We start from the raw sequence: 24,061 nt of genomic DNA on the forward strand, positions 1-24,061 counted from the left end.
TGTCTGTCACCTGAAGAATCATACTACTTTTTGGTCAATTCATGAAAGAATCAGACACATAGAATTAAATTTGGAAAACAGGTTGTAAGTGTGGGTATTTTCAGGATTTGTTACTACACTTTTTATTACACATTTATTTTTATTACTCCATATTTTTCCCCATATTTTTGCTCCAATGAAAATGTTGAAAACAGCTGTGCCATGCAACACTTATATTTTGTGTTACATAGCAAAAGAGAGAGATTTGTTTAATTGAAAATATGAGCGCTTGATACTGCATCACCAGGAGATGAACTAAAATGTGTGGTTTTCTGCTAGTTTCTCTCAATGTCTGTCTTTTGCCTGTTGATATATACCTCCTATGTAAAAACAGCACACACACTTGTTTGCCACATTGTGAAGAAGAAAAGAAACAATTCTTGGAAATTTGTATCCATCTTTTGCAGTGCAGTGATTGCTGCTGTACTGGTTCCTGACTTACGTTTTACGCATGCAAGATTATGACCATTTTGAAAGAAACAAAAATAAAACATACAATATGAGAAATAATTGACTGAGAATACAGGAGGCTAAAGCTAAGAGTAAGGTTGATTAAACAGATTACTATAATTTAATCTGATTTAATAGCAAATTGAAAACATTTTTCTATAAAAATCTTATCCTTTTTATCTTTACAAAAATTTGGTTACCTGTCTTTCTTTCAGTTTTAGCTCTGTGTCCACAATTGACACTGACTGCACATTGTTGTTCAGAAAACCATCATCAAACTCAGTCCATGTGTAATCACCAAAAACGATGTTATGTCTGTTTAGCAGCTTTAGGACACTCAGCCTGATATCTTCTTTCTTTGAGGTGCTAATAAAAGAGAAGCAACATTATTTATTAAGCACCAGTGATATGCCTGGCAGCATGCAAGGTTAATACACCTACAAAGAGATTTTATTTATATTTTTTTTAAAAGGTCTTTCCCCGAAAGGGCTTATAAACAGAACATGGAAAATACTGACTTTTTCTAGAATAAAAAGTGTACTAATTACGATTGTCAATTAATCACAGTTAACTCACACGATTAACTAAAAAAAATTAATCGTGATTAATTGTACTGTTAAATAGAATGCCAATTGAAATTTATTAAATATTTTCAGATGTTTTTCTACATTTTCAAATATATTGATTTCTATTACAACACAGAATACCAATGTACACTGCTCACTTTATATTATTACAAATATTTGCACTGCAAAAATTATAAAAGAAATAATATTTTTCAGTTCACCTCATACAAGTACTGTAGTGCAATCTCTATCATAAAAGTGCAATTTACAAACGTAGATTTTGTTACATAACTGCTCTCACAAACAAAACAATGTAAAACTTTAGAGCCTACAAGTCCACTCAGTCTTACTTCTTATTCAGCCAATCGCTAAGAGAAACAAGTTTGTTTACATTTATGGGAGATAATGCTGCCGGCTTCTTATTTACAATGTCACTTGAAAGTGAGAACAGGCATTTGCATGGCACTTTCGTAGCCAGCATTGCAAGGTATTTACGAGCCAGATATGCTAAATATTTGTATGCCCCTTCGTGCTTCAGCCACCATTCCAGAGGACATACTTCCATGCTGATGATGCTCATTAAAAATAATGCGTTAATTAAACTTATGACTGAACTCCTTTGGGGAGAACTGTACGTCTTCGGCTCTGTTTTATCCACATTCTGCCATATATTTCATGTTATAGCAGTCTCAGATGATGACCCAGCATGTTTGTTTTAAGAACACTTTCACAGCAGATTTGACGAAACGCAAAGAAGATACCAATGTGAGATTTCCAAAAATAGCTACAGCGCTCGATCCAAGGTTTAAGAATCTGAAGTGCCTTCCAAAATCTGAGAGGGATAAGGTGTGGAGCATGCTTTCAGAAGTCTTAAAAGAGCAACACCCCGATGCAGAAATTACGGAATCCGAAAGACCAAAAAAGTAAATCAACCTTCTGCTGGTGGCATCTGACTCAGATAATGAAAATGAACTTGCATTGGTTCGCTGTGCTTTGGATTGTAATCGAGCAGAACCCCTCATCAGCATGGACGCATGTCCTATGGAATGGTGGTTGAAGATGAAGCGACATATGAATTTTTAGCACATCTGGCACATAAATATCTTGTGACGCCAGCTACAACAGTGCCATGCAAATGTCTGTTCTCACTTTCAGGTGACACTGTAAACAAGAAGCAGGCAGTATTATCGCCTGCAAATTGTAACCAAGTTTGTTTGTCTGAGCGGACTTGTAGTCTCTAAAGTTTTACACTGTTTTATTTTTCAATGCAGTTTTTTGTATATAATTCTACATTTGTAAATTCAACTTTCATGATAAAGAAACTCTACTACAGTATTTGTATGAGATAAATTGAAAAATACTATTTCTTTTGTTTTTAACAGTGCAAATATTTGTAATCCAAAATAAATATAAAGTGAGCACTATACACTTGGTATTCTGTGTTCTAATTGAAATCAATATATTTGAAAATGTAGAAAACAGCCAAAAATATTTAAATAAGTAGTATTCTATCATTGTTTAATTGAGCGATCACACAATTTTTTTAATCGCTTGACAGCCCTAGTTCTAATACTTGCCAAAAATTAAGCTATCAGTTGTCAGGAAGTACTAGCAGAAGCTACACTGAAACAGCTTGACCTAAGAGTTACTCCTGGGGGAATTCTGTGCACAATATTTTAAAATTCTGCATATTTCATTTGTCAAACTAACTATATAATCACACCAGTTTAAATTATTGTGGTAATTTATTTCAAAATACCTTTCAGCAACTATGTCTGTAGCAGTACGGACACAAAAAAAAAAAACTTCCTCCAGGAGAGAGTTAAGGAAACCCTTACGACAACCCAGTTCTCGTTTCTCTGCCCCCACCTCCCAGAATCTAGCCAGACACCCATACCCTCTCTCCCCAGAGCCCAGCTGCAGGGCACCCCCAGCCTAGACACTTGCACACACCACCTACCCCTCAGAGCCCAGCTACGGGGTACCCAGACCCCAGCCGCCCCCCCCCCCCAACCAAGACATTTGCCCCCCACACCTCCACCCCAGAATCCAGAGGGAGCAACAGCCTGAGGCCGAGTCCCAGGCTTGAAGGAAGTAGGCTGCATGCAGGAATCTCCATACAGGATGTACTAAAAAACTGCAGCTGACAGGAACCCTCCAGCTCCCTTCCACACCCCCTGGCAGTGTCTTCTATTTGCGAGCTGTGCTCTGCCAAGTCCAGTGGCCCCTCGTGGCGGCCAGCAGCTTTCCAGCCCATTTCTGAGGAGGAAAAGGAAATTCTGTGCAAAGGTATTAATTTCTGCACAAATTCTGTATGTGCAGTGGCACAGAATTCCCCCAGGAGTAATGAGTCAGGTTTCAAGCACATGTTTACACTTTTGTGTGAAACTTAATGGTCATATACCACAGAAAAACTGCTATAACCGGTTCTGTAACTATTGTTCTTTGAGTTATGTTTCACGTTTATTCCACTTAAGGTATATTCACACCCAGTGCACTAGCACCGGAGATTTTTCTGTTCCCAGTACCCATCAGGGCACTTCCTGAGCTCTCTGCTGCCTCGTGCTGCTACACAATGGTATAAAGGCCAAAGCGCACGCGCGCCCTCCTCCCGAGTTCCTTCTTACCGGAGAGACTCCAATATAGAGGGGAAGGAGGGTGGGTCATGGAATGGTCATACACAACACATCTCAAAGAGCATCAATTACAGGTTAGTAAACGTGTTTTCTTTGAGTGATTGCCCACATCCATTCCACTTCAGGTGACTCACAAGCAGTTCAGTCCAAAAGGTGGGAATCACAGTTTACCGAAATAATGATGGAAGGACTACACACGCATCCAAATCTGGCACTCTCTCTAGACTGTTTAAAAAAATAGCACCATGACATGCAAAAATATGTACTGATGACCAAGTTGCAGTTCTACAAATGTCCAGTATAGGCACTTTAGCGAGAAAAGCAACAGAGGCTGCATGCGATCTTGTTGAATATTCTAGCTCCCTGCTTGTCGGAATTACACTGGCCATACTGTAGCACAAACACATCCAGGAGGAAATGCACAACAAAGTTCTTTGGGATGAGACTGGAAGGCCCTACATCCTGTCCACAGTTGCTATGAACAGTTATGAGAATGACCTAAATGGTTTAGTCTTATGCAAGAAAAATACAAATACTCCCTAACATCTGTGTGGCATCTCTCTTCATCATGATGAGGAAGAGGGTTAGGAAAGAAAGTTGATAAATACATTGCCTGATTAATGTGGAAATGAGAAACCACTTAGGTTAGGGACTTTGGATGAAGGTGTAAGTATACCCTGTCCTTGTAAGAGACTGTATATGGTCGATCAGACACCAGGGGTATCAATTCTCCTACTCTCCTTGCTAAGGTAATTGCCACCCAAAAGACTACCTTTACTGAAAGATGCAGCAAAAAACAGGTAGACAGAGGTTCAAAGGTGGATCCATTAGTTTTGTTAACACCATGTTTAAGTTCATGGGGGGCAAGGATCCTCTACTTGGGGATATAAACTTGGCCCAGATATAACCCTTCAAAAACCTGAGTGAAGTAGGACTGGAGAAAAGTGGATAATTATCAAATGGAAGGTAGAAAGCAGAGTGAGCAGCTAGGTACACCCTGATGGAACAAATGGCAAGACCTTGCTGTTTCAGGTATAACAAATAGTCCAGCACATGTTATATTGGAGCCTGGAGGAGACAAACACTTTTTTGTTGAGACCACAAAGAAAATAATTTTCACTTCATGGGTAAATACATCTAGAAGAAGGTTTTCTGCTATTCAAGAGAATGTTTTGAATATCCCTTGAACAGACCTCCTCCAAATTATTAATGATGGAGCATCCACACTATACGGCTAAGAGCACATGGATTGTGATGAAGGAGGGGCACCATGGTCTAAGGAGATCAGGTCTGGTTCTGGAGCCCTGCTTGAGAGAATCAGCGGAGTGGAAAATCAACACTGATGAGGCCATGCCAGTGCTACGAGGATCATGCAAGCATGACCCCGTTTGATTTTCAACAACACTCTGGGTAGGAGCAGAACCAGAGAGGATGCATACATGAGATTATCTTCCGAGGACAACAGGAAAGCATCCGCCAGAGACCCTGGACTATGACCAGCACATGAACAAAACTGAGGACAATTCCTGTTGTGTCGAGTTGCAAACAGGTTTACGGGGTGAACCCCACAGGCTTGAAAAATAAGTCTATATCTGGCCAGAGACAACTCGTGGTCACTGGTGAAAGACCTGCTCAAACAATCTAGCAGGTTGATCTGGACACCGAGAATGTGGGAGGCTTTAAGGTGAATTGCACTGGCGATACAAAAAAAAGCAGTACTGCCTCTTGGCACGGGAGATCCAATCTGGCCCCTTCCTGTCTGTTCATATAGAATTCTGGGTTTGTTATTACATTTGCTTGTACACAAGCAGTTTTTCAGGGCAGGGCTAGTAAAATATTTTTTTAAACTGTTATTATTCATAGCATGATTCTCCATTACTGAAGCTGATTGAGAATATGAAAAGCCAGTGAATGTAGTCTAGAAGCCAGTCATACATTAATTCTTCAATACTGAACAGAAAAATTCTTCAAAAATCAGTGCAAAGAGACTAAGATAATGTATTGCTTGTACATAACAAAGGACTGCTTTCATGTCCTTTATAAACATAGTAAGGTGATGTCTCCCTTGTAGACAGTACATTTTCATTGATTTTAAAAACACTAATTTCAGAACAATTAAGGGAATACGGATGTCTGTTTCCAGAAATTATCTTGCCCAACACTACTTACTCCTTTCATTTAATAATCTAATGACCCGTTAACCCATTTTATTTAAAATGAAAATAACCTTAATTTGCCTTCACAAGAAAAAGTGAAAGCTGTAAAAACTGGAATGCCAAAACACTTGGTTTCAAAAAACCTTTAAAGTTATTAAGCAACAATGTTCTGTCCCATAACTTAAGTCCAAAGCACTTAAAAGCTAGGAAATGAATAGTTATAGACTGCATAAATCTTGCACAGACCACACAATATATTATTTGGTAACCAAGTTCTATTTCAACACAATTTAAGACTAACTCTGACCCAAAATAAATAGACTATCATAACTATTCTAAAAAAATAAACAACATTCTTCCAGAAAAAAAGCCATCAAATTATATATGAACACTTTAGACAACGAGCCTCACACGCAAGTTTACATATATGTAATTTTACCACCCTGACAATGTCATGATTTTTGTTATTAGACATGTATATTATTCTCATGAAAAAATACTTACATCCTTAATAGTTGATATTTAGCAGCTGATCACAATACTGTCAATATTCAGACAGTAATATCAAGATAAAAATATATTAAATAAAATCCAAGGTCAAAGTTAAGTTTGTGTCGGTGAAATGCACATTTCTTGAAAAGAATAAGAAGTTTTGTATACGGCTGGTGCAAGTTTTTATTTTTCGTTAGTGAATTGGTTTTGTTAGTGGTGTGATAGGTAAGCACACGTATTTAACCACCTTTAACTAGTTTTTGAAATGAAGTTTGTGTTTTGGAAAACCTACTAAGTTCTTGTGACGTATGTTAGACTTCATTCATATACCTCTGAAATGGTCACACTATAAAACAAACCTGTTTGATTTCTGATGAACTTCTACATGTAACTGCACAGAATCACACAAATTTGGAAGTGCCTGTTTTAAATCACCAGCTGCCTCATCCATTTTATTCAATCCTAAAAAGAAAATATACAACAGTGTTTACTAAAGAAGTGTCCCCAATGGCCTTTACTTTGAAGAGTTGTGAAAACATCAGAATGATAAAGAATTTGCCCCCCGTTCTAATAATAATTAGGCCAAGTTAATACTTATGGAACGCCAGTGGGAATGTGGATCTGTGGCTATAATGCTTTCTGGAGGAGGGCTGTTTATCATAAATTGAAAAAAGTGATGGAAAGTTTAAAAAATACAGGGGTTTTGTAACAACAGCTGAAACAGTTTTCAGAGGGGTAACAGTTCAAGCAGTGATACTCAAATTCAGGCAAACATATACAAACTTCTATACCACAGTCCACACCTCTACGTGAATTACGTTAGCTTTCAGCAATTCACATCTACAAACTGCTCTATAAACTCATTCTGTTGCATTAATTTAGATGAAATATATGGGTTAAAGATATTAGCATAACCCAGTCACTGTCCAACATTAAACAGTGTTAAACGGGGTTCAGGAAACAGACACCTCAGCCTGCTTAGTACCATGGCAAACACACCATTAACATTCTTTTAACCTTTTATTAAAGATAAAGAAAAAAACAGTTAAAGCATTTGAAATATAAATTATTAAGTGACGGTTTCATATTTAACAACATTTTTTTGTTCTCTTTCCCTTTATTTGGAAAGGAATTTTAGGGCTTGTCTACACTTACATTTTATAGTTCTCTACCTTGCTGGCTCAGGGGGTGTGAAAAATCACCCCCCTGAGCGCACCAAGTCTGAGCACTTTAAAGTGCTAGTGTAGACAGACTCAGAGTGCTGGGAGCCACGCTCCCAACGCTCGGAGCTAATCCCCTCGTGGAGGTGGAATACCAGGAGCGCTGGGATAATTCTCTCCCAGCGCTCGCACGAAACCACACTCACACTTCAAAGCACTGCTGCAGGAACATTCCCGCGGCAGCGCTTTGAAGTTTCCAGTGTAGCCATGCCTTCAGAAGGAAAACTCCCATTGTTTGACAGTCTTGTAAGATGGTATATAAAAAAAAATGGTAACAACTGTCCTATTAGGGAAGAGAAAAGAAGTCAGTTGAGATGGGCTGGAACTTTTGTTAAAGTCTGATCCTGTTTCATCCCAGGTGGTGTTTGTGATTCAGTTGGAATCAGCTGAGGTTGATGTCATCAGGTTTCTCTGGCCCAGTCTAGCCAGGACATCTCTCGGGATTAGGATGAAGGTTCGGAGTCCCAGGAGATGGTGGGGATGCAGCCAAGATGCAGCTCCAGTAGCCAGAATCCCTCCTCCCCGGCCCCACTAAAGTCTCTTTCTTTAAGGACCCAAAAACGGAGCGGTGGGTGGAACAGTCCATCCCCTCATTATTTTGTCCACCAATTAGGCCTAGTTCACAACATGTTAATTTCGGTTCACTAGTTTCTGGTTCTACACTTTTCTTGTTTACCTTGCATGATCTTAACACAGTCCTTGAATTAGATCAGTATGCCCTTTTGTACGACTAATTTAGTCTGTCTCCCTTTCATACCTTTTCCCATCAACATTTGTTACTGTTTTTTGCACAACAGAAACTGAAAATTCTTACACATGGAAAAACGTAAATACCAGCATTTGCTCTGTTGTAAAGACTAAAAAATAATAGAGATACATACTTAAGGCAGAAGTTGATACTAACACAAAGCTTCGGTTGAATTCAAAAGTTTCCCCCCCGATGCTGTAGATAATTTAAAAGCGGTATCCTAGGACTCATTAGAATTTATAAAATCATTTAAATAAATATTCTGTATGAATGTAACAGCTTATAGTAAGTTTAGGCCTTAACATAAATTGTCATAACTTCAGATTTAAACAGATGAATTTTTAAAAGGAAAAGTGTAAATAAAAATGACAATTTTTTTAGGTTATCAATTTGTATCTACACTGACAAGCAGTGTCCTCTGTCAGACTCATCAAGTACCCGCAGCTTCTTCAAATACAGAAGCTGCTCCCTGTTGTTGAAAGAGGAAATAACCTGCCCCATCCAGCAGCTGCGGCTGAAGCATACCATACCTGTGCTCCTACTCAGAGCACCACGACATACCCCTGCACAATCCAACTATGGCATCTGGCAAGAGGACATCTGAGAACAGTACTGAGAGTACATCTACACTGTTGTGTAAAACTCACATCAGTGAATGTCAGAGTCCAAGTCTACAGTCCGTAGACTTGTGCTCAGGCTAAAAAAACAGCAGTGTAGATATTCAGGCTCTGGCAGGAGTTTGGGCTCCTTGGTCTATCCCTGTAGACGCGCTGCCGGAGGTTTTAAAATGCAGCGTAGACTCACCCAGTGAGACTGAATCAATGCAGGCGTGGACTCTGTGGTGATTTACAAATGAGACACTAGGTGGACGAGGTAATCTTTTATTGGATCAACTTCTGTTGGTGAAAGAGAAGCTTGTGAGCTTCCCCAGTGCTCTTCTTCAGGTCTGTGTAAGCTCAAAAGCTTGTCTCTTTCACCAACAGAAGTTGCTCCAATAAAAGATAAGGAGTACTTGTGGCACCTTAGAGACTAACCAATTTATTTGAGCATAAGCTTTTGTGAGCTACAGCTCACTTCATCGGATGCATACAGTTTCCACAGTATGCATCCGATGAAGTGAGCTGTAGCTCACAAAAGCTTATGCTCAAATAAATTGGTTAGTCTCTAAGGTGCCACAAGTACTCCTTATCTTTTTGCGAATACAGACTAACACGGCTGTTACTCTGAATCCAATAAAAGATATTATCTCACCCACCTTGTCTCTCTAATACCTTGGGGCCAACATGGCTACAAACAACCCTGAATATCTTACAAATAAAGCAGTCAGACGACACAGCTTGAAGCAGATACCAGGAGACTCTGCTGTAGAACTCACACCCACTCAGGTCTTTGTCTTCCCTAGATTTTACATCTTGAGTGAACAGATTGCCCATTAACTCGAGAAAGGCGACACCTTTGGCCTTGTCTGCATTAAGGAAAAGACGATTTACAAACGATTTAGCTAACATGTTAATCTCTGCCTCCCTTAACAGGACAATCTGCACTGTAATCCGTGTGAAACTTGGCCTACGCTTAACAGTTTTACCAGCACAGCTAATATGGTTAGGGGTGTGGTTTTCACTGAAATAATTAACCCGTTAAAAGCCCCTGTGTGGGCACACTTATAACAGCAAAATGTTGCTTTACAGCCTTTAGACATCGGTTATTATTTAATCCGCGTTAGCTCCTCTATTGGGCCAGCTGTACCAGTCTCAAGGACCTTCATGCCAACGCAGTGACGGCCTTACCTGGCCGGGAAGCTAGGGCTGACCCGACCAGGCACCACCACGTGCGAACCCGATGCTCTCTCTGCCCCAGGGCCTGGCGCGGAGGCAGGTTACACAGGCGGGTCCTGAGGACACCGCACAGGCCGCTGTAGGGACGAGCCGGGCCGGGCCCAGCCGAGCCGAGCCACGCCACCCTGCGCGCACCCCTGACCCGCTCTCTCAGGGAGGCGCCGGCCCGGGCTGCCCTGCCCCGCCATAGGCCCCGGGCCGCTCGGCTCCGGGGGGCCCGTTCGGGCCCCAGCGCGGAGAGCGCCTGGCAGCAGCCGGAGCCACCGTCCCGGACCATCCCCCGGCGCCCGCTCCCCCAACGTACCGCGCCGCGCGCCGCTGCGAGGAGGGGCTGGGGCAGGAAAAGCAGCTGTCGTCGCTACTTTTGGAAAAACGCGGGGAGGGGAACCCCGCCCCCTGCCCCGGACGTTCATGCTCCCGGCCAACAGCCCCCCCCCGGAAGTGCCTCTCCTGGCTCGCTTCCGGCGGGGCCGAGCGGCGGCGGCGGCTGTGTCCGGCCGCGGCGGGGCCGCCATGGGCAAGAAGCACAAAAAGCACAAGACGGAGAAGGCGGAATGGCGATCGGCCGCCGCGCCCCCCGCCTACAGCGGTGAGAGCCGGCGGCACGGAGCGGTGGCGGGGCCCCTCGCTGCCCCCTCAGCCCGCGGGCGGCGCGGCGGGTTCGGCCCCGGTTGTCGCTGCCCGCCGGGGCGGGCGGGGACTCGCGGCGCCTGTTTTATGGCGGGGTCGGGCCGAGGCGGGGGCGAGCGGGTGGTGCTGGGGCTCTCCCCTGACTGCGCGGAGGCTGGCCGGCCCTGCTCGCCGGGGGCGGTTTGCGGCTGAAAACGGAGGGCTAGAAACGGGCCAGATGAAGGGCAGCAGCTGGCGGGCGGGGCTGAAGACCCCGGCGCTAGCCCCGAGCCCAGCTCACGCGTCAGGCTGCGGAGCCAAGCGGTGAGCGTCGCCTTCAGCTGCCTGACTAATACTGTACCTTCCCCAGGTACCAGGTGCGCTAGGGAGAGAGCCCCGCGGGGCCCTGCATCGCCCTGCCCTAGCAGAGCCCAGCACCCCATGCACGCACTCTTCGGAGTGTCCCTGCAACCTCTTCTCACCCGCCTTCTCTCTCTCTAACATCCCGGGTTCAGCGCAAACATGGCAAAGTGAAGCCTTCGTGCATTCAGAAAAGGAGTACTTGTGGCACCTTAGAGACTAACCGATTTATTTGAGCATAAGCTTTCCTGAGCTGTGTTTTCTTTTTGCGAATACAGACTAACAGGACTGTTACTCTGAAACCTGTCTTCGTGTATTCAGGTGCTTAGCCCAGCTTCCCTCTGTGTTCGATGCCCATACATAGCTCTGCCGGGAGCTGATGAGTTACCTGCACCGGTCAAAGAAAAATAGTTTCTCATAAAATATTTGGATTCTTTTATATTTAAAAGAACAGGTGCACTAATTGGTGATAGAGCCTGAAGAAAGGAAGGAGAGATTGGGTAGCATTACTCCAAAGTAGATTGATTTAAATCAGAGCAGTTTAAATCACCAATTTTAATCATGCTTTACATCAGAAAGCAGGAACCTCGGCTTAAATCATCGGTCTTAATTGTGTTTTTGCATTGGTAATTTTAGTTCTTTTTCTGAAGAAATGTTGATTCTCATGGTTTGGTAACCACTAAAACATGGATTTACAGCTAAAGATAGCTCTGCGCTAAAGTTGGTACTTTGTTTTGCTAGCTAGGACAACATGCTACATCTTTTCATATTTAAGCAATCATATAGGTTAGCATACATTTAATCAGATTTTTCATTTTTTCTATTAGAAAATGGTGAATGTTGCATTTCTTATTTACTAAATTAACTTTTTACTTGTGATTTGTGACCGGCTATACTGGTATGTATATTGGAATTCATTTTAAAATGCGCAAAAAGCATCTTATTTTTTTAATTTTAAAAATTGTCTTAAATGTGCTGATTATATAAGAAAAAATGTTTTAGTAAAACATGTTTTGCGTTTAACACTTATTTATTAAACAAAGGAAGTAATTAGTAAATTGAGCTGGTTGTGTCTGGTCACTGTTCTTCGAGATTTTACAACAGGGGTTCTCAACCTGGGGGTCGGGACCTCTTGGGGGTCGCGAGCTGTCAGCCTCCCCCCCCCCCCCCACTTTGCCTCCCGCATTTATAATGGTGTTAAATATACTAAAAAGTGTTTTTAATTTATGGTGGGGGGTCGCACTCAGAGGCTTGCGATGTGAAAGGGGTCACCAGTACAAAAGTTTGAGAACTACTGTTTTAGAAGTAAGGCCTGGTCTACTCTAAAAAATTAGGTCCGTTTAACTACATCAGTCAGAGGTGTGAAAATCTACATGTAAACAGTGCTAGGCAATGGAATACTTCTTCTGTTGACCTAGCTACCTCCTCTTGGGGAGGTGGATTACCTACATTGATAGTAAAATCCTCCCATCTGTATAGGTAGTGTCTATGCTTAAATGCTACAGTGGCACAGCGGCAGCGTTTTAAGTGTAGATAAGTCCTAGTAGTTCTCCTCTTCTCTCACTTAATTTTTTTTCATAGGTTGGAAGAGGAAAACAAGCTTTCCTGCTTTTTCAATTCCCAATTGGTTTCTCAAGTTTCAGTGAACTGGTCATTTAACTGAACTAGTTGAATAATCTGAAAGGAAAATATTCTCTTGGCACCTGCAGAAAAGGATATTTGCTGTCAAAAGCTGGTTTAGCACTTTAGCAAACTCTGGTTCTAGGTGCTTAGCCAATCACTTCCAGCAGTTCAGTGAGCTGACTTTCTTTAAAACTTTGGTAGCAAACATGTGCTGCCTAATATTAATTTTATTTAATTTTAAATTAATATAAGATCGTAAGTTTAGGCCCTAATATAGGTAATCAAAGTTTCAAATTTAATTTTAAATTTATTTTTAAAAACAAAATTAAATGTAGTGTTTTTTTTTTTATTTTTAAGTCATCGATTTCAATTAGTTCAAAACAAAAAACTTCATAAGTGTTAGAGTTATGATTATGTGCGATTCAAGAGAAGATGGACCATTGAACACAGCCATAAAAACTCTGGAATGCACAAACTAAAGATATATAAACGCTTTTGACACCAGTCTTTTTTATCCAGTTCTCTCTTGGGTTATTAACTGAACCATTTTCATTTCTGCTGTCCTGAGTCAGTTTAAATAAGATGGTGAATTGAATTAATCTGACAAAGAATCAGGTAACTGCAGTTTACAGTCTTGGTTCTTTAAAAATGTTTTCAATTCTTTTGGCCTCACATGAACATAGTTTATTTGTTAGAAAGTTATAATCTATGGGGCAGGCATCAATAGCACAAAAAGGAATAATGAAATATTGTCTGTTTAGTGGTTCAAGAGGAAATTACTTAAGCAAATAGTTGAAATGCTGATCTAAAAAACAGTCTGTAAATAGTTGCCACAATATTTGTTTTTAATATAAAAGATTGATTTGATTTCTTGTCAGACAATGAATTGTGGGGATTCTTACTTTAGAAACTGTTAAATTCCTGGATCCTGCAAACATTTATACCTGTACTTTACCTTACTCAAGTGAGTAAAGCTAAGCATATGTGAATGTGTTTTCAGGATTGGTACCCAATTACACAATTTTTCTGATGTTTTCTAGAACATAGCAGATTATTTTCTTGAATAAGGATTCATAAAAAATCATAAAGTTAAAGTGGCTAAGATCAAGTTTAAGGAAACCAAAATTTTTGTCTGTTTAGTACAGCTGTTTCCTACCTCAGATCTGTCAATTTAGGATTTTTTCTTTTAAAACTCCTTCATATACGTTTCACAGTAATTACGCTATATGCGAGTTTGCAAATGGAATTTTCAGTAGAATGATACGGTCTGATAACTATTATTGTTCACTGTGTAACTTTTGTGTGTGTGTTATGAATTTTTTTTACTATGCTTTAATTTTAGATTATGTGGATAAACCCCTGGAAAAGCCCTTGAAGCTAGTTCTTAAAGTTGGAGGAAGCGAGGTCACTGAACTCTCAGGATCAGGGCATGATTCAAGTTATTACGATGACAGGTCAGACCATGAGCGAGAGCGACACAAAGAAAAGAAGAAGAAAAAGAAAAAAAAGTCTGAGAAAGAAAAGCATCTTGATGATGAAGAGAGAAGGAAGAGAAAGGTAAGCAATGGCTCGAGAATGCAGGGATACAAATTCTTTTCACATTTGCTTGTCATATCTGAAAAGTGTCTCTTTCTCACATGAAAATGCACATTTCAGTTTAAGATACAGTTGACTGAGCTGCATAACTAAAACATAGCAGTATTATTTCTTCCTTTCCACCACTTCTAATCCAACGAGGGTCCTTTTTGTACATTTTCATCTCATTCTTAAAAAAAAAAATCTTTTTTTTTGTTTTTTGTCCAAATTTTCTGTTGTCTTAAATAAGAGAGGGCTCTGTTTCACCAAATTAATTGCATTTGGAAGTTGGAGTAGGACTAAATTTTATAATCACTCAATCTCTAATTATGCAAATACTTATGCATGTGTTTTTAAATTTACTCATGTGAGTAGCCCCATTGAAGTCCTCTACAACTAGTGTAACTATTTTTTGATTTCTTCACTTGCCATCATCATCTGTGTCTTTGTCACCTCCATGTCGGATGAGTTAATATGTTGTATGTGGGACTGTCTTTAAAGACCACTTCAGTTGGTGCAGAATAGGACAGCCCTCTTGCTTAGCACAATGTTGTGCAGGATACTTGTTAAGCCACAGTTTCAGATACTGCATTGTCTCCCTGTTAACATCTGAGGGCAGTTCAAGATGTTTCTTCATCTACAACGCCATATATGTGGGTTTGGCAGAATTCAATGTTTGATAGTTTTGACAGATATCAATGTTTGTTTTTCACCATTTTTTCAATTTTTATCAGTTTAAATTTTCACATTTATAGGAAATTATGGGAGGAGTCAGACAATAACTAATGACAGTAGACATTGAGATTCAGAAAGTTAACTTTATAAACTGTTAAAAAATAAATTGTCAACATCACATGTCAAAATATACAAAGTAAATATCCTTATTAGAGTTTGATTTAAGTCCTCAAGCTGCATATATCTTTCTTTGTCTATGTGAAAATTTCAGTTATTTTTATGGACTCTTTTTTTTTTGTTGTTGTTGGTTTGTTTATGATGAAATCAACATTTACAAATATTTACTGGTTTAAAAAAATCTAATCCTTCCAAGCCTACCTTTGTGGTTTGGGTCCTAGTGACTGCTGTTCTTTCTGTTCTTTGCCAAAATATGTGATGTGGTCAGCTAACAGTCCTTAGATTTAATTACCCTTCCAGAGGCTCCCAGTATCTTAATGTTCCCTGAGACAACAGGAAGGGGCGTGTTCTTACAACTTGTGAAACATCTGTGTGCTCCTCACATATATGGAAGGTATTCATATGATAATTTGCAGAACAACGTAATGATTTTATTATAAATCTTTTACTGTATTACCCACTAATCAGTCTTCATGACAGCTTGTCTACAATTGAAAATGTTGCATTTTTAAAATCTGATATGTTACATCTCATTGGAATTAGAAACAGGTGCTTTATTACATTAAGAATGGGAGAGTCCCAGCTTCTGAACTGAACCCAGCATGTGATTCTTGTCCTGGAAGTTCCTGATATGTCGGACTTCAAAACTAACATCCTTAGATATAGAAAATCTATTTTAGATCATGTTTAAAGGTTTCTGTGGCTCCCTTTGAGACCTGCACAGATACCCTTGATAACTAAGGCGCTTGGCTTTACCAAAAGGAGAGGAATTTAAAAAAAAAAAAAAAATTATAACTTTTTGTAAAACGCCTTAAAGCATTCCTAAAATAGCTCTTTTATAATGTACATAAAGTCCATGGTTTGGTGTGATATAAAGATTTTATTGGCCCTCATTTGCAATAACCTGCATTTCTCAGTTGTTTCTTTGCTAGTTGTAAATACTGTGGTTTCCCCAGACTTGTGCTACTGAAAGCTGTATATGTTGTAGAAGATGAGACTGTCCTGTATTCCATAAACGGGCGTGAAGTTAGTAACATCTGTAGTTAAGTAGTGTCAAAGCATTCTTCTTTTATTTGCTTAAAATCTTTCTGAATCTTTTACCTTTCAGTTCCATTCTCCCTAGATTCTTATAGGGCCTTCATCCCTGTAGTATTTGAAAACCTTCCAGTAGTGCATTAGGCAAGGTGACTTGAATTATCTTCAGCGTTTGTTTTCTGCCTGAGAGTGAATTTTTCTGGAAAGTTTGGTCAAAAATGGGTCAGAAATTCTTGAACAAGGCAATGGGAAAAAATGGTTTCTGTTGTAGAAACATTTTTGCAACTTATTTTTGAACATCTGTTACCACTAATTACCTGGGACTAAAAAACTGAAATTGCACAGAATAACAGCCATTAGGGAAGAAAAGTATGTTGTTGTGTTCTGTAATGTTTTTTGTTTTTTTTTACTTTGCTAAATCACTATTTTCAGACCTTCATAATTAGCAGATGTGCAGTCTAAAATTATAGAACCTTTTAACAGTGATAGATCCAAATGTTGTAAATGAAAGAGGGCTGCACTGAGCATGCATCGGTAAGCACTGTAGTAAAAAATGGGAGTGAGGCCGCCTAATTCAATACAAGATTGCTCATGTGCTATGGAGGCTTACAGGAGAAGATCTGTCAAATGTCTCCAATCTTGCAAAGCATTTGTAGTTGCTGTTAGGGGGCTTATTCCTTCACCCACTCACTTCCCTGGTCCTTCTCGCATGAACAGAGAGCAACAATACCCGAAGTCCAAAGGTGCAAACAATTCGATGTTTATTGGGGTGAACTTCCAGCAAGCATGATTCCAGTTTCCTTCCTTAGTATCCTCCTTCCCAGCTCTGACACCACAGAGTCTTACACCTGTGTCCCTGTTCCCATTCCTGCCCTTAGCCAAACATGGTTCCAATTTCCTTACTCCCATTCCCTGTTCCCATTTCCCCCTTTAGCAAAACATGGTTCCAATTTCCTTACCCTCATTCCCTGTTCCCATTTCCCCCTTTAGCAAAACATGGTTCCAATTTCTCCACCCCCATACCCTGTTCCCATCTCTCCCTCACACACACCCACCCCCTCCCACCAAGGCCCCCTCACTTCCTCATTGACTATAGATTATATAGTAAAACTTCAGTTCTGCTTAGCTATACCTTAACCAATCATTTTCCTGAAATTTAACTAACCAATCCTAACATATTGTAACATGATTATGTAACCAATTATATCCCACCACCTTAATTAGTTTACACCCAGCAAAATTAATTATACAGCAGACAGGAACAATCACAGAACCAGACAGAGATTATACAGACAAACAATAGCAAATTGGGAACTATAATGACAAAACAATACAGAAGTGAGGATTTCACATCCCAGTATTGATAAGTGAGTTCTTGCCAGACAGGATGCTGTTTCCTTTTACATTTTCTAGGCACTTCCCTTTCTCTGGAGGTGATAGGCATTATCAGGACAGGATTGTATTCAGGACAGGATTGTATTCCTAACAGCCCAATAGCACCTTATTTCAATGTGACTAGTTTGGAATGTGAGGATGTGACCGTTCGCTTCCTAGCTTATGGCTGCCTCTGCTGCTTAGCCAAAGGCCTTAGCCTAAGCACAGGGCCTCAGACTGTCACAGTAAGAGAAGGCCCTTACACCAGCAGACAGTGATTTTGATTCTTTCTTTTATACTTCTAGAACTAGCCAAGTGATAAGAATACCCCTAAATTCTTAAAGTACAGGCCTTTACAGACAGGCCTGAATATCTATATCCTAACAGTTGCCTCTACTGTGGAGTTTGAGTTTCAGCATACTTACTCCATATCAGTGCATACTGTCTTCTACTTACTGCACCAGACAATAAATGTGCAATGAACAAGGCAAAGCTACGTGCTTCTTGCTTCATCTTATAGTTACTATGAATGAAGTATCACAGCTGACCAGTTAAGGCTTACAGAACTTTACAGTTAACTGTGCTCTTTCATTGTGCAATTATTTGTACACATTTTAATGCCATTTTTTTCAGCAGAAGCATAGTAACTACCAACCAAAAAAAGTAGATGACTAGATACAGAAATGGAAATGATTTGCAGGCAGGTGGTGTAAGTAACAGAAATCATTTTAAAGAAAGTATGTATAAGGTTATGCTTTAAACCATAATTGTCCACCTTACAGTTCAGCACTAGAAGTCTGTTTGTTTTTTTTCCCATGGGGATTTGAAGAAACTATATATTTTTCTTTAAATTTCTTGACTTTCATAGGTGTCACTTGGATACTTAGTATTTATTTTAATAAAAGGCTTTTGTATGAATATTTTATCTGAACCCGAACTGCCGTTTGTGAATATCTTGTTTTAACTATCTCCTATCATTGCTATATTAGGAAGAAAAGAAGAGAAAGAGGGAGAAAGAGCAGTGTGACACTGAGGGAGAAATGGATGACTTTGATCCTGGGAAAAAAGTGGAAGTTGAGCCACCTCCAGATCGCCCAGTCAGAGCTTGCAGAACTCAGCCAGGTAAGTGACCAAGACTAGATGGGAAAACTGGAAAATTTAAATTTCCTAGTATGTTCTTTAAAATTTTTCATAACTGAGTGTTAAAATAATACTTCTGATAATATACTAGGATATTAAGCTTTCAAGCAGTATGTAGAGATTTCTGCTGAAATCCTTGGATTTCAGCAGATTTTCCAGGTTGGAAAGATGCTCTGTGAAAAGCAGTTATTGCTCTTAACACCTTTGGGGCTTGATGGGTACATTCCCAGGTGCCAGTTAGAAGTAAATTTTCAGTTAATTCTTCACAAGTTCACATCAGAGCGCATTTGCCTGTTTGAAGTATTAAAAAAAGATATTTAAGTTTCATTCCTGTATTGCTGTTTGCAGTATGTGCACCAGAATAAGGTGAACTGCAGATACATCTAATTATTTAGATTGAACATATAAAGGACCTGTGCATTTCTCTAACTTCCTAACATGACATGAAAATATAACCTATAATAACAAAATGCAAAGAGGAGCAAAAGAGCCAGAGATCCCACACTAAAGCAGTGATTCAGCGGGAAACATAACAAAATCCCTGTCTGTAAGCTCTCCCCAAGTCCCTCTTCCACCTCTAAATCATACCCTTCCCTCAGTGTCCTGTACAAAAATTGGTCTTTGCAATATGCCCTAAGTGTCAGAAAATTCACACTATTTTGGACCGGTACAGGAGCAAATCCACAGGTAAGGGAGAATGCCTCTCCAACAGCAAGCTTTCTTTTCTAAATTGTCACGCTTCAGCTCAGCACCTACCTGATATTATTTGTGGCAGGCTCTCAAGTACACAGGTCTTAAGTCATTAAGTTGTTAATTTGGCTTATATCGCCTTAAAACCTTTTCAGGTGCCAACAGGCAGCTAGTGCATGCACATGTAATGTGTGGTTTTTATCCCTTCTCACTATACAAATTCCATTAGATCCTGGAGCCAATGCTCAATATTAAATTTAGATAATTCTTATAAGTCATTTTTTAAAATTCTTTCAGACTTCTAAATTCTTTGAAATCCTTTACTAACAAAAACTTCAGGACAAAGGAATCTCACTCCTGAGTGTCCTGTTAACTTTGCTTAGGCCGCTTCCTTGAAAGATACTTCAGTAAATGTCTAGCAGAAATCTGGACCTGTATGAAAATTAGTAGGCTTCATTTCAGTCTTCATAAGATTAGAACGATGGTTGTTGACAGGGCAAATTAAAGACTGGAACTATACTTATCAACTGAGCAAATCAATATTGAGGAATTGGCAGGTTATAGGTGCTCCCTAAATTGACGGTGTAAGCCTACTGTCAGGATGGGCCATAATCCTACAGGTAATTCACACTGACTGCCTCTGAACACGCTGGGGCACTGAAAGCCTGGCAAATTTGAAATAGATGACTGTGATATGTGTCCTGTAGGCTGCTCTTTTTCACCTGTCTAGAGATGTGGCTTCCCCAAACATTTCATTTGTCCTTCCTGTTCTGGTTGAGGAAAAGGGAGAGGGTCTCTGTTACGCAGGTGAGAAGTGGGTCTTAATCTGCTTTCCAGGAGAATTCAGAATATTGCTTGTTTAATTCTTACAACTGCTAAATCTGTGCACCCTCCTTGAAGTGCACGATCATTAAGGGATCAGTGTGCACTTCATAGATTCATCTGTGCGGTAATTAAAATATACTTGTGTCTCTAGCTCCTGTGTTTGTTCTTTGTCTTAATTTTTTAAAAATTAACCCAAATCTTAGGAAAACTGAATGCAAAAATTTTTGTAAATGGAACACTAAGGTTGCACTGATAAAATGAAGTGAGGAAATGCAGAAATAAGCACTTCTGCAGCAATATCTGCACAGTCAGGTGTCACATATGAAATCATTTTCTTGTTACACAGATGCCTGAATATATTACTTCTTGTTGTTAAATACTTGCCATTAAAATATGCAGGTTGTGTGCATGTACGATGATGTAGCTGTACGCACCATAGTGTGTGTATTTCTTTTACTTCTATTCTGCATGAACATTTCTCATTTAATATAATTAAATAACTAACATATAAGGAAATAAAGCTTTATTGCATGTCAGGAATAGATTTATTGTATGTGCTTTTGCTGCCCTTGAAATGAAAGACTGAGTGACTTCTGGAGCGAGTTCGGGCCGTAGGGCTACGTATTAAAGACTTGGTTAGGTATAAAACATGAACTTTGTTCTGAAGTAAATACTTTCATTCAACTGAACTTTATAAATATATTTCACTCTCAAATTGCAGCTGAAAATGAGAGCACACCCATCCAACAATTATTAGAGCATTTCCTTCGTCAGTTGCAAAGGTAGGTCTACATGTTATATAGGTAGATGGTAACTGATGCTTATTAACATGCTGCTTTAGAATCTTCTAATTTGGTCTTCATTTTGGGATGAATCATTTCAGACTGATTTATAATTTGGTTTATCGCCATTGCTACCTTACTGGAGCCAGTAAGAGAAACTATTCATGATTGATTGCATTTAGAAAAGTAGGAACTAAAGTTTCCGTTGTCATTTGTAATTTGATTTTTGCTCTAGGGCCCTTTATGTACATTAATTACTTATTTTAGGGATCGGAAACCAACCGCAAACTTTTGTTCCATAAAATGGAATAATCTCTGGTCAAATCTTATGGTTTATTCTCTATTTGATTCAAATAAAAGTTCATAATTAATGAGCTGATAACTCACTGGTTGGGGGAGGTTTTTTCATTTTATAATTTTTTTTGGAAGATATCAGCTCTGTACAGTCCAAGTCTTTGAAAAATCACTAGTAGAACCTATTTTTTTCTTCCTTCGTAATAAAACTATACATTTTAAATTTGAGACTATTAATCAGCTATTAATTCTAAAACTAGTTGATCAGGAACACCACTCTGAATTAACTGCTTTAGTAGAAAGAAGAAAAATCCTAATCAAAAAGATGAAAACCAGAGTTACTCCTGCAAGGTGTTGTGACCACAATTTCTACTGATCTTTTGTTGTTTAAGGGAAACTAATACAAGTGAAGTGCAGAATGCATACCAGTAAATCAATAAACAAACAGTTTCAAGCGCTGGCTTATAAATAAAAATTAGGGCTGTCAAGCGATTAAAAAAATTAATTGCGATTAATCACACTGTTAAACAATAATAGAATACCATTTATTTAAAGAGTTTTGGATATTTTCTACATTTTTAAATATAGTTGATTTCAGTTACAACACAGAATACAAAGTGTACAGTGCTCGCTTTATATTTTTTATTACAAATATTTGTACTGTAAAAAACAAAAGAAATCGTATTTTTCAATTCACCTAATACAAGTACTGTAGTGCAATCTCTTTATCATGAAAGTTGAACTTACGAATGTAGAATTATGTACAAAAAACCCCTGCATTCAAAAACAAAACAATCTAAAACTTTAGAGCCTACAAATCCATTAAGTCCTACTTCTTGTTCAGCCAATTGCTAAGAGAAACAAGTTTGTTTACATTTACGGGAGATAATGCTGCCCGCTTCTTGTTTACAATGTCACCTGAAAGAGAGAACAGGCATTTGCATGGCACTGTTGTAGCCGTCGTTGCAAGATATTTATGTGCCAGATACGCTAAAGATTCATATGTCCCTTCATACTTCAGCCACCATTCCAGAGGACATGCGTCCATGCTGATAACATGTTCTGCTCAATAACCATCCAAAGCACTGTAGACGGACGCATGTTCATTTTCATCATCTGAGTCAGATGCCACCAACAGAAGTTTGATTTTCCGTTTTGGTGGTTTGGATTCTGTAGTTTCCGCATTGGAGTGTTACTCTTTTAAGACTTCTGAAATCATGCTCCACACCCCGTTCCAATCAGATTTTGGAAGGCACTTCAGATTCTAAAACATTGGGTCGAGTGCTGTAGCTATCCTTAGAAATCTCACTTTGATACCTTCTTTGCATTTTGTCAAATCTGCAGTGAAAGTGTTCTTAAAACGAACAACATGTGCTGGGTCATCATCCAAGACTGCTATAACATGAAATATATGGCAGAATGTTGGTAAAACAGAACAGGAGACATACAATTGTCCGCCAAGGAGCTCAGTCACAAATTTAATTAATGCATTATTTTTTTAAAAAGCATCAGCATGGAAGCATGTCCTCTGGAACTGTGGCCAAAGCATGAAGGAGCGTACGAATGTTTAGAAAAACTGGCATATAAATACTTTGCAATGCCAGCTACAAAAGTGCCATGTGAACGCCTATTCTCACTTTCAGGTGACTTTGTAAATAAGAAGTGGGCAGCATTATCTCCCATAAATGTAAACAAACTTGATGTCTTAGTGGTTGGCTGAACAAGAAGTTGGACTAAGTGGACTTGTAAGCTCTAAAGTTTTACATTGTTTTGTTTTTGAGTGCAGCTATGTAACAAATAAAAATCTACATTTGTAAGTTGCATTTACAGGGTAAAGAGATTGCAGTACAGTACTTGTATGAGGTGAATTGAAAAATACTTTCTTTTGTTTGCCATTTTTACAGTGCAAATATTGGTAATAAAAATGATGATATAAAGTGAGCACTGTCAACTTTGTATACTGTGTTGTAATTGAAATCAATATATTTAATAATGAAGAAAAACATCCAAAAATATTTAATAAATTTCAATTGTTTAACAGTACTATTAAAACTGCGATTAATCGCGATACATATCTTTAATTGTGATTGATTTTTTTGTTAATTGCTTGAGTTAACTGCAATTAATTGACAGCCCTAATAAAAATATTTCCAAACAGACTAAATATTCTTAAATCAAGTCAAAATTCTCTCTCCCATATCAGCAGATGGATGCAGATACTTTTTTTTTTTTAAGTGACAACTGGTGTTAATGACATAAAATGATATGTTATAAGGAGTAGTGATCATTTTCTTTCCTAGCATAATTATATATACTTTTTATTCCATTTTTAGGAAAGATCCTCATGGGTTTTTTGCTTTTCCAGTCACAGATGCCATTGCTCCTGGATATTCCATGATAATAAAACATCCCATGGATTTTGGCACTATGAAGGACAAAATAGCAGCAAATGAGTACAAATCAGTTACTGAATTCAAGGTGAAGTGATAAGAATTTAGTTCCTTCAAAACATTTTCAATAAAAAAACTTTAATTTGAGTGAGATTTTTAGGTGAAATTAATTCATGTCAGTCAGGCTTCTAACATGTCATTCACTTATAAATAATTCATCACACTTTTTTATATCCTGTTGGTAGGAGTGGGAGTATACTGTATACTCTATAATCTGTCCTGCTGTCCTAGGGCAACTGCTAAGATTATTGCAGACCAAGAATGTGTACTACCGATAAACTTACTGTGGTATGCAGTTCAGTGCTACAAG

At 39.0% G+C, this 24,061-nt stretch overlaps 2 protein-coding genes across 8 annotated transcripts in view; one reads left to right on the forward strand and one right to left on the reverse strand.

Moving 5' to 3' along the window:
* Positions 1–10,562, reverse strand: part of TRIP13 (thyroid hormone receptor interactor 13) — a 45,810-nt gene extending 35,248 nt beyond the window's left edge. For both annotated transcript variants that reach the window (XR_012638222.1, XM_074945154.1), the window contains exons 1-3: positions 10,447–10,562; positions 6,699–6,801; positions 690–855 (exon numbers count right to left, since the gene is read on the reverse strand). Coding sequence is in view for 1 of the 2 variants with exons in the window: in XM_074945154.1 (XP_074801255.1) it covers positions 690–855; positions 6,699–6,801; positions 10,447–10,555 (378 nt within the window). In the remaining variant the exon portion in view is untranslated. The remainder of the gene's footprint in view (positions 1–689; positions 856–6,698; positions 6,802–10,446) is intronic.
* Position 10,563: 1 nt separating this feature from the next.
* BRD9 (bromodomain containing 9) overlaps positions 10,564–24,061 on the forward strand; it is a 57,185-nt gene continuing 43,687 nt past the window's right edge. For 5 of the 6 annotated variants that reach the window (XM_074945149.1, XM_074945151.1, XM_074945153.1 and 2 more), the window contains exons 1-5: positions 10,565–10,731; positions 14,077–14,291; positions 18,560–18,692; positions 20,947–21,007; positions 23,635–23,779. In XM_074945149.1, the coding sequence (XP_074801250.1) occupies positions 10,656–10,731; positions 14,077–14,291; positions 18,560–18,692; positions 20,947–21,007; positions 23,635–23,779 (630 nt within the window). In that variant the 5' untranslated portion in view covers positions 10,565–10,655. Of the gene's footprint in view, positions 10,732–14,076; positions 14,292–18,559; positions 18,693–20,946; positions 21,008–23,634; positions 23,780–24,061 lie in introns of all 6 variants that reach the window. The other variant, XM_074945148.1, reaches the window with a different exon arrangement.

The sequence above is a fragment of the Natator depressus genome, chromosome 2 (assembly GCF_965152275.1).
Source record: "Natator depressus isolate rNatDep1 chromosome 2, rNatDep2.hap1, whole genome shotgun sequence".
Classification (NCBI taxonomy): Eukaryota; Metazoa; Chordata; order Testudines; family Cheloniidae; genus Natator; species Natator depressus.